This window comes from Anneissia japonica, unplaced genomic scaffold (assembly GCF_011630105.1).
Source record: "Anneissia japonica isolate Jap-2015-1 unplaced genomic scaffold, ASM1163010v1 scaffold750_len1593409_cov174, whole genome shotgun sequence".
Classification (NCBI taxonomy): domain Eukaryota; kingdom Metazoa; phylum Echinodermata; class Crinoidea; order Comatulida; family Comatulidae; genus Anneissia; species Anneissia japonica.
Genome location: NW_022756705.1, coordinates 207,280 through 221,533, shown reverse-complemented (window position 1 = coordinate 221,533; position 14,254 = coordinate 207,280). Strand labels below are relative to the sequence as shown.

At 35.4% G+C, this 14,254-nt stretch overlaps 2 protein-coding genes across 2 annotated transcripts in view; both read right to left on the bottom strand.

Annotated features, from left to right (window-relative positions):
• Positions 1-14,254, bottom strand: part of LOC117124330 — a 31,157-nt gene that overhangs the window by 7,032 nt on the left and 9,871 nt on the right. Inside the window, exons 3-5 of the mRNA XM_033270537.1 lie at positions 12,736-12,795; positions 6,041-6,199; positions 1,026-1,154 (exon numbers count right to left, since the gene is read on the bottom strand). Of these exons, the coding sequence (XP_033126428.1) occupies positions 1,026-1,154; positions 6,041-6,199; positions 12,736-12,795 (348 nt within the window). The remainder of the gene's footprint in view (positions 1-1,025; positions 1,155-6,040; positions 6,200-12,735; positions 12,796-14,254) is intronic.
• Positions 8,930-12,728, bottom strand: LOC117124331 (RNA polymerase II degradation factor 1-like). Its single transcript, XM_033270538.1, has 3 exons — positions 11,958-12,728; positions 11,132-11,290; positions 8,930-10,959 (listed from the first exon to the last, which is right to left on the bottom strand). The coding sequence occupies exons 1-3, from the start codon at positions 11,998-12,000 to the stop codon at positions 10,466-10,468; spliced, it is 696 nt and encodes a 231-aa protein (XP_033126429.1). The 5' UTR covers positions 12,001-12,728; the 3' UTR covers positions 8,930-10,465.

Genomic DNA, 14,254 nt, shown 5'->3' with positions numbered 1-14,254 from the left:
GAGAACCTTTTTTATTTATTATGCCATGGCTTTATTTTGTTAAATCCATTCATAGATTATTGGTAGATGAGTTGCGCCTCTTCTACAGTGCGAATGGTACCCACGTTGTGTGGGTTAAGTGTTTAATATTAGATCTTTGCTTTATTTTGTTAAATCCATTCATAGATTATTGGTAGATGAGTTGCGACTCTTCTACAGTGTGAATGGTACCCACGTTGCGTGGGTTAATTGTTTAATAAATTATTGTTATTTCAAATTGTTTTGTACATTGTACTTTGTTCAGTTGTCTAACCCGCAGGCACATAAAAGGCAGTTTCCACTAGACTTTCGTGACACACTCCCTGATATTGAAAACATGGGTAATGATCTTCAGTTGGAGTGATTCAGTTGTATGTGCTGTAAATATGAATACATAGGCTAAAATTAATTATTTTGGCAGCCATATTAAATTTCAAGATGGCAGCCATCTTAAAATTTAATATGGTGGTTTTCTGACATAATTTCTGATGGCTGCATGGTAGTCCCTGATATCGAAAACATAGCAACGGTCTTTGATTGACAGTGCTTACTGTAGATATGAATATTGATAAAAATATCATTAATCTGGCGGCCATCTTGAAATCTAATATGGCAGCGCCATCTGACATAATTTCTGATGATTGCATGACACTCCCTGATATTGAAAACATGGGTAATGATCTTCATTTGGCAATGACATGTGCTGTAGATATGAATAAATTGGCTAAAATCAAATATTTTGGCGGCCATATTGGATTTCAAGATGGTGGCCATTAGGAGGCGTTATTTTTTGGGTCTATTTTTTTTAAAGATCTTTAGGTGTCATAGTATCACTGTGGGAAGTTTCATGCTTTCTTCCAGAGGTGCACGATTCCACCTCAAATTCAATCTTAGACGCTCTACTAAAAGAATTACTTGAAGTGAGAAGAATAGTTTGTGTGAGCCTACTTTTAATAAAGTAATACTATTATAAGACGTAAAAAAAATGAAACTTTAAAATAACATACAACAGTCGTATTTGGTCTGCCCCGACAGCAGTTGGTTCCTCCACACATTACAGAGCTGGCAAAAATAGCTGTGATGAACTCAATTACAGCAATAGCAGTCAATATGCTGTTAACAGCAATCTTTCCACCCTGAATGAAAGAAAATATATTGTAACAAGATTTTACAAAACAACATACAGTAAAGTTTAATAATTCTATTCAAGAGTAATCTATAACTATCTAATGAATAAAATGTGTAGCCACGTTTGTCTGCTATAGAACAAATATAAAAGAAATGACAGCACCACTTTTAAGACTACTGTAACATGTAAAATTTAATCTCTAACGTTTATCCACTCAGTGTACTTCATCAGAGACTGCACAAATGGGATAACAAACATCTATAATATAAAATGAGATAACAAGGAGAGGCCTACAACAAGTATGCAAATGTAGTGGACAAAGCATTTACTAGTCTGCAGAAATAAACAACCCTAACAAACAATATTCAAAGTATAGAAGATCCATGGAAATACGGCTATGCTACAGTCAATAGTAAAAACCAAACATCGAAACAAAAAATATAAGCTCACACTGTCTCTTATACACATCTAGATGTGTACAGCAAATGGCCACATAATGCAAAACTATTTAAAATTAAAACGGAACAGTAGAGAAAATCCGATCAGAATGACAAAATAAACTAAGCATCCACTGGAAGGAATCCCAATATCTGCAGACGGATCCGTCAAAAAGTCTTGTTGAAAACTATATTTCCATCATTTGTAGATATTTCTGCGCATTGCAATGCCATATAACATAACTTTTCCACTGTGAGAAAAATAGAGTTTGCAAGTTGGCAACAAATTGTCGTACCCTTTTGAAATTTCACAGGAACATTATCTATAGAAATTAGGATTAAATGTAACATTTTAATTACAACCACTGGCGTACTTACGAAGTTATTAACAATATTTACAGATAGTGTACATTGTTTTTATCATGTCTCCGGTAGTCACACAACTCTGCTAATATTTGTTTTGCATGTCTATTACACACTATCATTCACAAATCATACCATTCTTTTAAATGGACCACTAAAATCTATTGTAAATATTTATTTGAGTTCATACACAAATTTTGTTTTAAGTTGTTTGTGTTCAATTTATAGCAGTTTTATTACGATGAAAATGTTTTAAAGTGTAGCTGTAAAACGCTCCCAAGGTCGACCTATGAGAAGTCAACAGAAGGTTTTGAATTTTTACAAGTTGACTAAGCCTGTTGTTGCATGTTAATCATTTTGATACGATCACTATTCAAACAGTATTAATAATAAGTTCATTACAACAGACACTGCAAGTAGGATGACTTTTTCACTTTTTTACAAGAAAAAAAGCCATGAACAGCTTCATATCTTTTGAATTCATTCAAGGCTATTTTCTTTTAATCACTGTATGACATATGCTTCGTACCACAGTAAAATGCACTGAAATACTTTTTGAAAGCATGTTTCTAAACCAATTCAAATATCGGCACACAAGTTTTTGTTTGATATTTTAAAAGCATGTTCAACTATGTTGTTCATGTTTTTGAATACTACTTTACTGGCCACATCTCATGATAAATGTTTTCTGACATGTATCGCGAATCCATGGCATAGCACTTGCATCCTAATTTATCAAATACAGATATGCTGTTGCATTTCTATGTCAGGAAATCTCAGCTAAGTCAAGTACACCATTTCAATTTTTAATTACTCAGCAAAAGTGCACAAGGAATTTTCATTTTATAGTACGGAGAATATTTATTCCGCTTGTAATTTTGATGTATTTAATGTAAAACAATGACGAATGTTCGACTTGAGCGAGGTTGACTGGGTAAATAATCAGAGGCAAATTTATGGGGGGGGGGGGCGGCTCCTTTTGGGAGGTAAAAAAAAAAGAAAAAGAAAAAAAAACTATAGCCCAGAACACCTCAAATGTTATTTTCGGGCATCTAGAACACCCCCTAGCACAGTGTTGTATCGATTGTCCCCCTCTCCCTTTTGGACATCTCTGGATGCACCCCTCATAATAATTGAAAAATGAAGCTTGTACCACATCTCTTGCAAAAAGGCTTAAATGAACTCAAAAGAGAAGAAGCAACTCATAATTTTATACACTTTTATTTATTTTTAACTGGTATGTATGTTAATTTGACCTATGTTCCTGCCCAATTTTAATGATCTTTATCAATTCTTGGAGAGATTGGCGACAGACAGTGCAACCATGAGAGTGGAATGTTGGTCTTGGGTTAAACTTCTAGCTTTTTTTCCCATTTTTTCGTTGTGGCAGGTGTGCTAAATGGCCAAAAATAAAATTTTTATTCGCAATCATCAATATTTGCGTTCAGTGGGTTCACTAAAAAGTCTCGCCTAATCTAAATGTGAAATTATCACATACCACAATGAAGCAAAATAATAAAAATCAATCTAGTAGACTGTCTATCACATACTATGGGATTTCCTTCCAGTAAATGAATACAAGATTGTTTTTAATTGATGTCAGGCAAACATAAAGAATAAGGTTGTGTTTACGAACTTTTAACGAAACCGGATAAGTCAAAAATGACATAATGCCCAGAGGGTAGGTCATTAGATCGCTCGTTTACGAACCCCAAGTTATTCGGATACGGACCGTAAGGTATAGGCCTTTCATGTAAACAAAACAAACACTTCACCGCTTAGCCTTCCTCAGCCCAAGGCAATTCAACAACGAATTGCCTCGCCTTGCCTACGCTCGAACTCCAACCAATTTTATAAAAAAAACCCAGGCCTTAGAAACTAGAGCCTAGCCAACCGGGAAAATAAAAAAAAAAAAAATTACAAAAAAAACAAAGGAAAAAAAAAAATAGCTTACGGACTTACTACTACTAGTTCCACTGGTGTTCAGAGCTGACAACGGCGTGTCAACAGTTTGTGGTGGAAAAGAAATGGGTCTATCGCCAAAAATTTCATTCATCATCTCAAAATATGGCCATTCTGTTGGGGGGGGGGGGGGGTTCGTGACTTCCCNNNNTGAGTCCTTTCCCTGGGTGTATTTTTTTGCGCAGGTTCTTGCATTTGTTATTCTATCTGTGCGTGCGTAAAGTTATAACCCATTTCCCGCATCTTTATAAGATAAGATTTCTTTATAAACGGCGTTGTTCCGTCGGGTTCCATCAAAACCATCTTTTATGGATGTCGTTCCCCATATGCTAATTAACGTTTGGGTTGCTTCATCAGTCCACCCACTCTGTTCAGCTGCAGCCATTGTATATAGGGGTATATCGTTGTTAAAAAACTTAATATTCCGGCTAAAAAATTGGATAATATAATTTATAAAGTGAGGACTACTCTAGCGATGTCACTGGACGAAGGCATGGATGATTGCGGACTCAAGTGCTTAATCTGAATAGATTTCTCATAAAAGTAAGGTCAGTTGACACCATGCTGTGGGCTATTGCGCGCAGCCTCCAACCCTCCAAACTTATCCGGAAAGGATAAGCCCGGAAAGTCCAGATGTTTTAGTAATTATAGCTAGTTGAGGAATGATTAATTATCACCTTAGGCTTGAGTTATCCGGTTTTCGAAAGTTCGTAAACGGACCCTTAAAGACATGACTGAAATGCAGTTTGTATCAGCGTTGTTTATTCTGGGTAGCATCAAACATGGTGTTCATGGTCATTTGAACCATAAAAATATTTTTATTAAAAAAATATAGAAAAAAAACAACTTTAAAAAAACCTGCATACCACATTAGATTTTTGAAATCAGGAGAACTTTGAGACATACAATTAAATTTCTATGGCCTAATTAGATGGTACCAGAAGGGTTTAGTGTAAAATATATTGGGTTCACACAAAATCAATAATATTTGCAAATGACATCATTCACGAACACATTACCCCTCTACAACTTTTTTCTAAATATAAAGTATTCTTTTAGGCTAATTCTACCTGACCTAATCAAGATCCAGTGCTTGGCATATTGACGGCATTTTGAACGCGATAAACAGAGATCTGAAATTAATACTTCATACTTTTTCTGGTCCAGTCATTGAGAACTGATGACCATGGACCATGTATATATAGGGAATTGTAATGGCGGCAGTTGTTTTCTTCCAATATATTTCATAAAGTAATTCTTTTTTATAAAATATTGTATTACTATGCTTTATCAAAGATACTAGAAATACAAGATAGAGTTCTCCACACAAAAAAAGTGTTCCACCATGTTCCATCGAAATGCATGGTGGGAATACGAAAAATGGGAAGCCCCCTACAGCTGGATCTAAAAAAACTTGTGCCAAACTTTCGTTACCAAGTCGTCGCGTATTTTATTATCAATTCTCAACAAAGACTAGATATATTAAACAAACTGGAATAGACACCCAGACAGTGAATCCGGTGAATACATAACCTCCTTGGTGGCGGTAGAAATCGTTGCTATTATCCAAATAATATACAAAACAATTAAAGCATAATCATGAATCAGTAAAGAATAAAACAACAATACAGCGCAGAATCGCATGGCCGGATGCACTCTTAGTGAAAAAGTTTTCCTCCATTAGTGGAAAAGGAAGGGCGCGCCTTTTGCGTCTGGATATACTTAGCAACAGAAGGGCGCCCTGTACGTTGGGCACGAAGTATAGGAAACTTGCGTGGTTAAAAAGAAGGGCGCCGCCTACGTTGGGCACGACTTCCGCCTCATTTTTACAATGCGAGAATTCTATCTTGTATTTCTAGTACCTTTGGCTTTATAATAACGTTTTTGTGTTTGATTACATTCAAACAAAGTTGGTAAATATTTATTTAATTCTGAAATCCGTTTTATGTTATTTTAAAACAAGCTATTAAGGAATTTCAGATCACCAGGCTACCACCAGTAGTACTGTACAAACCAAACCTTTGGGACGTGCAGCTTACATAAGTAGTTCAGCCAGCTGGGCCAAGCGAGATTTGGCGTGTACATTCATAACTTGATTAAATAATTGAATAATATAACAGTGAATATTTACCTTATCATCATCATCATAATATTCAGTATAATACCAGTTATAATATTCATTGTGGCAATAATAATATTCGCCCTCATTGGCAGCTCCTGACAGATTCACACCAAAGTGAGAGACACTAACAATGGCTGATAGGATAGACATTACCATACAGCCAATGATCTGAAACAAAAAAACAATGTTTTCATGCAAGTAACACACTTAGGTGGTGCTTCAATTGTGGAATTAAATTTAGCACTGGAAAATATATAATTATAATTATATAAATAAATTACAAAATTACAATTTAAAATTATAACTGGATCTCTGTACTATGTCTGCATGTACACAGTTTTCTTCACTGGCATAACCAATGGTGTTTTTTAAAAGGTACTGTCTGATAACACTTATATAGTATATACCAAGAATCACACATGACGCCTCTATGATATTGATGTCGGTAAAATGCATAGTACTAACCATTAAATGAGGGTTGGACTTTAAAAATGGATCAGAGGTCAAAAGTGAATTTTGAATTTGACACTTTCAGAATAACCATCGCACACTATTCTATGCTCAGTTGTAAATTACTTTCTACAGATCAGAGATTCCAAGTTGGGAGACTTATGGTGTGTTGCTACTGATTTTCACAAAATAATCGATTTTTTTTAACCGCTTCTTAAATGAGTGCCAGACTGCCTGCTCATGTTGCAACAGCATTTTGCTTTTACGAAAATCGGTTTTCGCGGCGGAAATTACATCGCCATTTGTTTACAGATTCTTTGGCTATCAGTATACAATGTTTTCCGAACTGTGCATTTCTTTCCTACGAAGATTTTGATGACAATATGACTATTTAATAATGCAATTTTGTTACTCGCTACATTATGGACGTTTCTTTCTCAACGACAAGATAATATACTTCACATGGTGAATTCCGTTCATGATGAAGAGGAGGAGGATACGGTGTGGAACATGCTAAGGGCACGTCGTGTGGCGAGAAGGCAAATGCTATCGGGTGTGGAACATGCTAAGGGCACGTCGTATGGCGAGAAGGCAAATGCTATCGGCTTCGCTCATTGGCAATACGAACGAGGGAATGAACGAGAACAACGATAGGCCCAGAAGAGCGGGGTGGCCTAGGCCCAATATCATTTCACTGGACTGGTGGAATGAGACGGTTTCTCGACGATATACGGAAAAATTATGGAAAAAGAATTTTCGAATGTCCAAAGGTAAAAAAGAAACAGATCACCATCAAATTATTTTTAATAAATAATTAATAATGATGTAGGCCTAGGCCTATATTATTAGTAATTAATTCTAAACTGTCTACCAGGCCTCTAGGCTAGGCCGTAGCCTAGGCCTAGAAGTAGAGTGTACTACATACATACTACTACAGTATACCAATAGCCTTACATACGTTTGTTACGACGACGATCGCAATTGAATTTATGTGGATTGAGGACAGCACAAAACATAGTGTTTTAACTTGCTAATAGGAATGCACTTTTTTTTATATGCAATTGTGAGATATTAGGCCTAGGATACTATTAATTTTATTAATTTTTCCGATTTCGGGTACCTTTCAAGTTCTATGTAATATGCTGCAACCCACCTTGGAAAGAGAACCATCCAATTTTAGAAATGGTATGACAGTTGAGAAAGTTGTTGGTATGGCACTCTGGAGACTCTCAACCATCTGTGAACTAAGATCCATTGGAAACTTGTTTGGAGTGCACAGATCTACAGTTTGCCGTTGACACCATGTACGACAATTACATTGTTTGGCCCACAGGGGATCGACTAACGACAACTGTAAATCGTTTTAGAGAAATGGGTTTCCCACAATGTGCTGGAGCAATTGATGGCTCACACATTCCCATAAAAGCTCCACACTTTTCGCCACTTGACTATTACAACCGCAAAGGCCACTATTCGGTAATTTTGCAGGCAGTTGTTGACCATAAATTATGGTAAATTATTTTAATTACAGCATTTATCATATTTTCACTGTTCATGTTATAACAAAAATTGATGATTAACATGTATTGAATGTTGATTTCAGGTTTACCGATGTTCATGTAGGATGGCCAGGGAAAGTCCATGATGCCCAGGTTTTCAGGAATTCAAGCCTTTATGAGAGAGGTCAAAATGGACAATTATTTCCGAGGGTAAGTAATTTTCATAAAGTATCAACAGACCTAATTGCAGGATATGATACATGGCAAATTAAATTGAGTTGTGCAACTGTTAGCATTTAAAATTATATTGATATATTGTTGATTTAAAAACAATTTTTTTTGAGATGCACTGTTGTGTCATTTCTTGAGCATCTTCATTGATGGACTGCTGCCGAACAAACACTAATTTATTAGTTGTGGACCATACAGTACTCATGTTTTTAGATGCACTTGTTTGGATTCTTGATAGCATTTTTTTTCATTTGTTATAATTTCAAATTTTTTAAGGTGGTTTTATTTTTATTTATTCTAACAGACAACTGTACAAATGGATGCTGTAGATGTGCCATTGTTTATAATAGGCGATCCAGCCTACCCGTTACTGCCATGGCTGATGAAAGCATTTCCAGAGCGTGCAAATTTCAATAGACAGCAGCGGGTATTCAATTATAGACTCAGCAGAGCTCGAATGGCTGTTGAGAGAGCGTTTGAAAGCTTGAAAGGTAGATGGCGCATATTAATGCGCCGCAACAACATGCACATTTCGAAAGTGCCATTAATGGTAAGCGCTTGCTGTGTTCTTCACAATTTCTGCATAGAGCAGAATGATGAACTTGTGATGCCGGACTGGCCTGAAGTTGAAGTGGACGACAATCACGCACCCGAAAATCCATTGCCTGATGCAATGGATATTAGGAGAGCTGTAATGAATTATTGTAATGTACATCAATGAAATATTAGACTAGGGTAGCTACTTTCCTTTAAGTAATTTTTATTTTTTATCAACAACAGTATATATTTCCAATAAATGTGTTCCTTTTTATATACAGTATTGCATATCTTTTTTATATGGTAACCAATTGCTTTCCAGTATTGCATATTTTTTAGTTCAGGAGATGTGAAAATATAAAAGGAATGAAAAAATATAAGCATGCTATTATTATTGGTTACTTACATAAATTATTAAAAATATAAGCATGCGTTATGGTTTACAGACATTAATTAAACAAATAATTATTAGTACAGACTAAAATATAACTTAAGCTAATGAAGTATAACCATTAAGCATGCTGTTATTATTGGTTACAGATATTAATTAAACAAATAAGTAGTAGTACAGACTCCAATATAACTTAAGCTTATGAAGTATAACAAAGAACATTTCTCCATCTAAAGGGTTTTTTCCTAATGTAAATATCTCAACAGGTAATGTAAATAATTTTAGAACAATAATATAACAAAACAAATATTTTATTAAAAACATGTTTTATAATGATTTACATACTTTTTAACATAGATTTAGAAACAAATTAAAACATGGCTGTACAGTTGAACTTGCCCAAGTTGAATCCAAAAAGACTTAGATAAAATTTGACTTACAGATTGTTGATCATTTGAAAACAGTTTAGCATGTAAAACTTAGACAAGTTTTAGCTGTATAAAAGTTATTAAGTAGCTTAAAATACTGACATATGTAATTAAAACATTTTCATATTTTTTCAAGGTTTATTCAACTAACCGCATCCGTAAATTATGATTGTCAAGGTTCATGTTGAAAGAGATATATATGTATATATATTGCATTTTACTTTTTTACATATCTCTTGGTTTGTTTTGACTTTTTAAAAATAATTTATAATTATATTCGGCGAGACTTTTTTTTATACCTTGTTCAGCAAATCCGCCGCCTACCAATAATGATGCTTGAAAATGAAAATACAATTTTATTCTTGGCGAAAAAAACCACCACAAAAAATATAAATTTCAGATAAAAAAAAATGTATGTCTTTATTTTTCTTACACCCACTGCTGCCCTGAAATCTCCAAATATAAGATATGTATATTTCTTCCAAATTATGTAAATTTAAAGCAATTAACCATCCCCATTACTACACTGTTTAAATTTACCAATAAAATTTTATTTTTATTTTCTCCGTCTGGATTTTCTATATATAAAAAAAAAACTAAATTATATTTTTATTCTGCAATCGCTTAATGATCTTTAAAAAAATAAGTTAGCGAAACAAGGTAGATAAAAAAGTCTCGCCTTACTAACAATGTTAATACTTAACTGTAAAAAGAAGCATACATGTTAAAAATAAAAATATATTCTGTACATCTTCTGTATATTTTTTGGTTTGTTTTATTTCATGATTTTCCCCATGTTTAAATACTGTACTAGCTGTTAAATAGTTGTTGGATGAGATTTTCACAATGAGGAATAGGTTGGTGCTTGTAAATCAGTTGGTAGATTAATATCTTGTGATCAGACGGTGTTGAACGAGGTGTTGGGCGAGGTGTTGGTCGCAATGCTGAACGAAAGTGTGTGGAGGGAGGTCTTGGTTGTGATGATGAACGTGATGGTGTAGAAATGTGTGTTGGAGTTGAATATTTCTGGTATGAAGCAGATGAGGAGTAACATTTGGCGAGTATGAAGATGCAACAGGATATTGAAAGTGAGATTGATGCGATGATGTACGTGCGCAAATGTTTGTGAATGCTGTTGATTGGTATGTGGCTGATTTTGTTGCATAACTTGTTGGAATAAATGCATCATCATTTCGCGTTCCTCCCTTCGGCTCCTTTCATTAGCTTGAAGCATTTCGTGCATCCAATCTCGTTGTTCCCTTGCACGTGACGCAGCGTGACGGTGGAAGCGCTCTTCCAGTTCCTGGTCCTGTTTTGCCATCATACTTGCAAGAACGTTAATTGACTCTTCTAGCTTTGTCTTCTTTGTCCGCTTTCTAGGTGGCTCTTCAACTGAACAAAATAACAAGAAATGAAGCAATCCAAATTACCCATATTAATTTTTTAATTTTTATTGTTTGTGTCTGTATAAAAAGATTAGAAATAAATGATGGGAATTTAAAATACAGTATGTGATGTTACTCTGATGTAACAACACAGTACTCTATAACAGTTCCATTCTTACCAGCTAGCTGTGCACGTCGATCTTCCGTTTCCTCTGCGAGTTCTCCACCTTCAACAGTCTCTTCCTCGTCCCTCTCTTCATCACTTGCATTAGCCTCCTCATTCATGGCAACATTTTCTTGACTGTCGGTGTCAGTGTTGTTACTGCTGTTGCTATTGACTGTGATAGGACAAGAATTAGAATACAATTACAACATGCAAGAAGCACATGCGTCAGGAATAAAAACACTCAACTGGTACTGCCCAGGAATGCATGCATCTTATTTGTAGTCTGTGACAAAAGTCATTTTCCTAATGAGGTTGGAGTATCAGATTTAAAAAAATTCAAACAAGAATTAGGCCAATTTTTACAGTGTACTGTATTTATTAGTATATTAATTAAAACAAATTTGAGCAAATGTTTAATAATTCCGTTTAAGGGCATATAAAATACATCTAAGAAATAACAGTAATGTATATTCTTAGATTTTCATCTTGCCTACAGTATCTGAGAACAGCTACAGTATTACAAAAAAAACAAACAAAAATAAAAATTTACATTTCTGAACAGTAAAATTATTCAATATGAAATGGGATTAGTATTGCAATACAATGTACAAAGAAACGAACACTAGGCCTGTAAGCCTAGAAAAGGGGTACTACGGCAGAAAATCTCTGTATGGGCTACAGTTTTAGATGTTTAAGCCTCCCAAACTAGCATTGGCTATGACGATGTATGAATACGACGAGCCCGTTTCCGATCATACCAACTGAACCTAGCTTGCGTGGCCAGGCACCAGCGACCACTCGGCCGCGGTAATAAAGAGTACATAACAAAATAGGCCTACCTTCTTCTTCTTCTTCCTGAGCAAACTGTCTCCCTCCTTCCATGATGTAAGGGGGAGCGTGCAAGGCCCAATCACCCAGAATTTTGTCCAACAAATCGTAGAGGGGGCACGTTATTCGTTCCCTTCCTGACTTACTGTTGTGGTCTTTAGCTTGCGTAAAACTCCTTTGCAAGTTTTTGAGCTTGTTTGTCAGTTGGAGTGCTGTAAATTGAACTCTTTCTCAACCCGGTCAATTATTAACTTTTTATTGCCTTGCAGTTGGCCACTGGATTTATGCTCCCCCCACAAAATAATTACAAATCGAGTAATCTTGTCGCTCCACATTTTCTTTTTGATTTTCTTTTACTACTGCTTACCACGAACACAGAAGGACTTGTAATCGTTCTTGAAACTTTGCGCGTGATACCGGAGCGAGCATTGGGGTTTGACCTGAAGGTCACAGTTCACCTGATAATTGCTATTTTGTGTTGCTGCTAAAAAGTCCACAGCCAAAATCAGTTATTTGCCGTTCAAACACGCTATCCATTGTGTGTTTTTTATCGATTTTTTTTAATCGCTTTTTTCGTTTCAACTGAATTTAGAGGTTAAGTGTGAAATTTGCAACATCATTTTTATATTTCAAAAGCATCCACATACATTTACTATTTTCATTGTCTGTCTAGATACTGTACCAGCTGTTCTGTATTTACTTAAACCTTATTTGAAGTTTGTGTCTGCTTTGTTATTTGTTGTTGCTGGTCATTGAGTACCATAGAATTAAAACATTCAATTTACTTACAGTGCAAGATGATTTTTGATTTCCTGAAGCTACACCAAGAATACCGGCAGGCAAGTAAAACTTCAAGAAAAAAAACAAAAAGAAAATGTTTTGATGACACCATAAATTTCAACATTTAACCAGAGCCTTGCAGGCGTCAACGTTCCTATGCATGATACATGACTTTTAATACACATCTAGATGTGTATAAGAGACAGCATTATAACATACATACTTATATGTATGGTTGGGTCAAATTTGTGTGGTGGTTGAAAAATACAGGGGGAGTCTTTATGGCCCAAAATAGTGATTTCAGACTACATTGGTAATGTAATTCGACAGGCAAATTACAGTAACATTTTTAGCAAATTTCTTTGAAAAAATATCGTAGGCATAGGGCCTAGCTACGTATACAGTATTTTCATTTTACAGTACGTAGTTTGGAACGATATCGGAAGTGGGTGTGCTGGCAGTGGCCTGTTATTAGGACTACAATTTATTTGAAAATATCTTGGGTCCGATCGTCCACACCAGTTGGGCCCAATCGTCTATCACCCGAAGTTTTCATTACGATTATCAAGAACGTACACGATCTATGCCCTGAGCTAGGCTTAGCTTGCTGTCGTCACTCTGCTACGTATACTACACTACAACCGCATAAAGAAAGCGACCCACGTGGTGCATTCTTAAATATTACACACATTATTTAATTGTATTAGACGATAACACGATATCATTGATTAAACGATCTAACTAGGCCTACCCTTGCATCGCAGTAATACTGAACTAGGCCTAGCTTAGGCCTCATGTTTTTGTGGAAAGCTAGATAGTTGTTATGTACCCGACAGTCGGCTGCCTTTATATTTTCACCTGTTTTCAGTTTGCATTCAAAGGGTACGTTGCTGCACAGCCAACTGTCGGGGATAGTACCTTCATATGACTACTCATACGTATACAACAGAAAAAAACCTCGCATGGACTAAGTGAAAAATGGAGATCTAAATGAAGAAACGATGTATTTCAGCAAGTATTAAAACATTTTAGTTTTATTTTTGGCCTTCTTCAAAATACCTATGCCTACAGCAGATGATTTTTTTGCCGTAAAACCAAAATAGTTTCATCCATGCCAACATTCCGGTCGGTTAGCGTGAGCCCTGACTGAACTCTGCAGAAACTTCACATCGATCTTCGCATCGCTATGTAAAACAAAATGTCGGAAAACTTTCTTTTGACGCATGCGCATTTGCATAAATGTCTACACACACACACACTACACACAATAAAAAACATAAGAAATGTGACTAAGAGTGATTACAATAGTTCCTATTGCATTACATGCATAGGAACTAAAAATTAGAAATTTCAAAATAACCTTCACGGACTACACTATGCTCAGTTTCAATTACCAGTAACTTCTACAGATGAAAGATTTCAAATTGGAAGAATTTGCAGGCATTCAACGAAAAAACTTGGAAACCGTAATAAGTAGATATGTTATTTTTGAATATTTAAAAACTCTGTCTGGCTTTAACACTTTTAC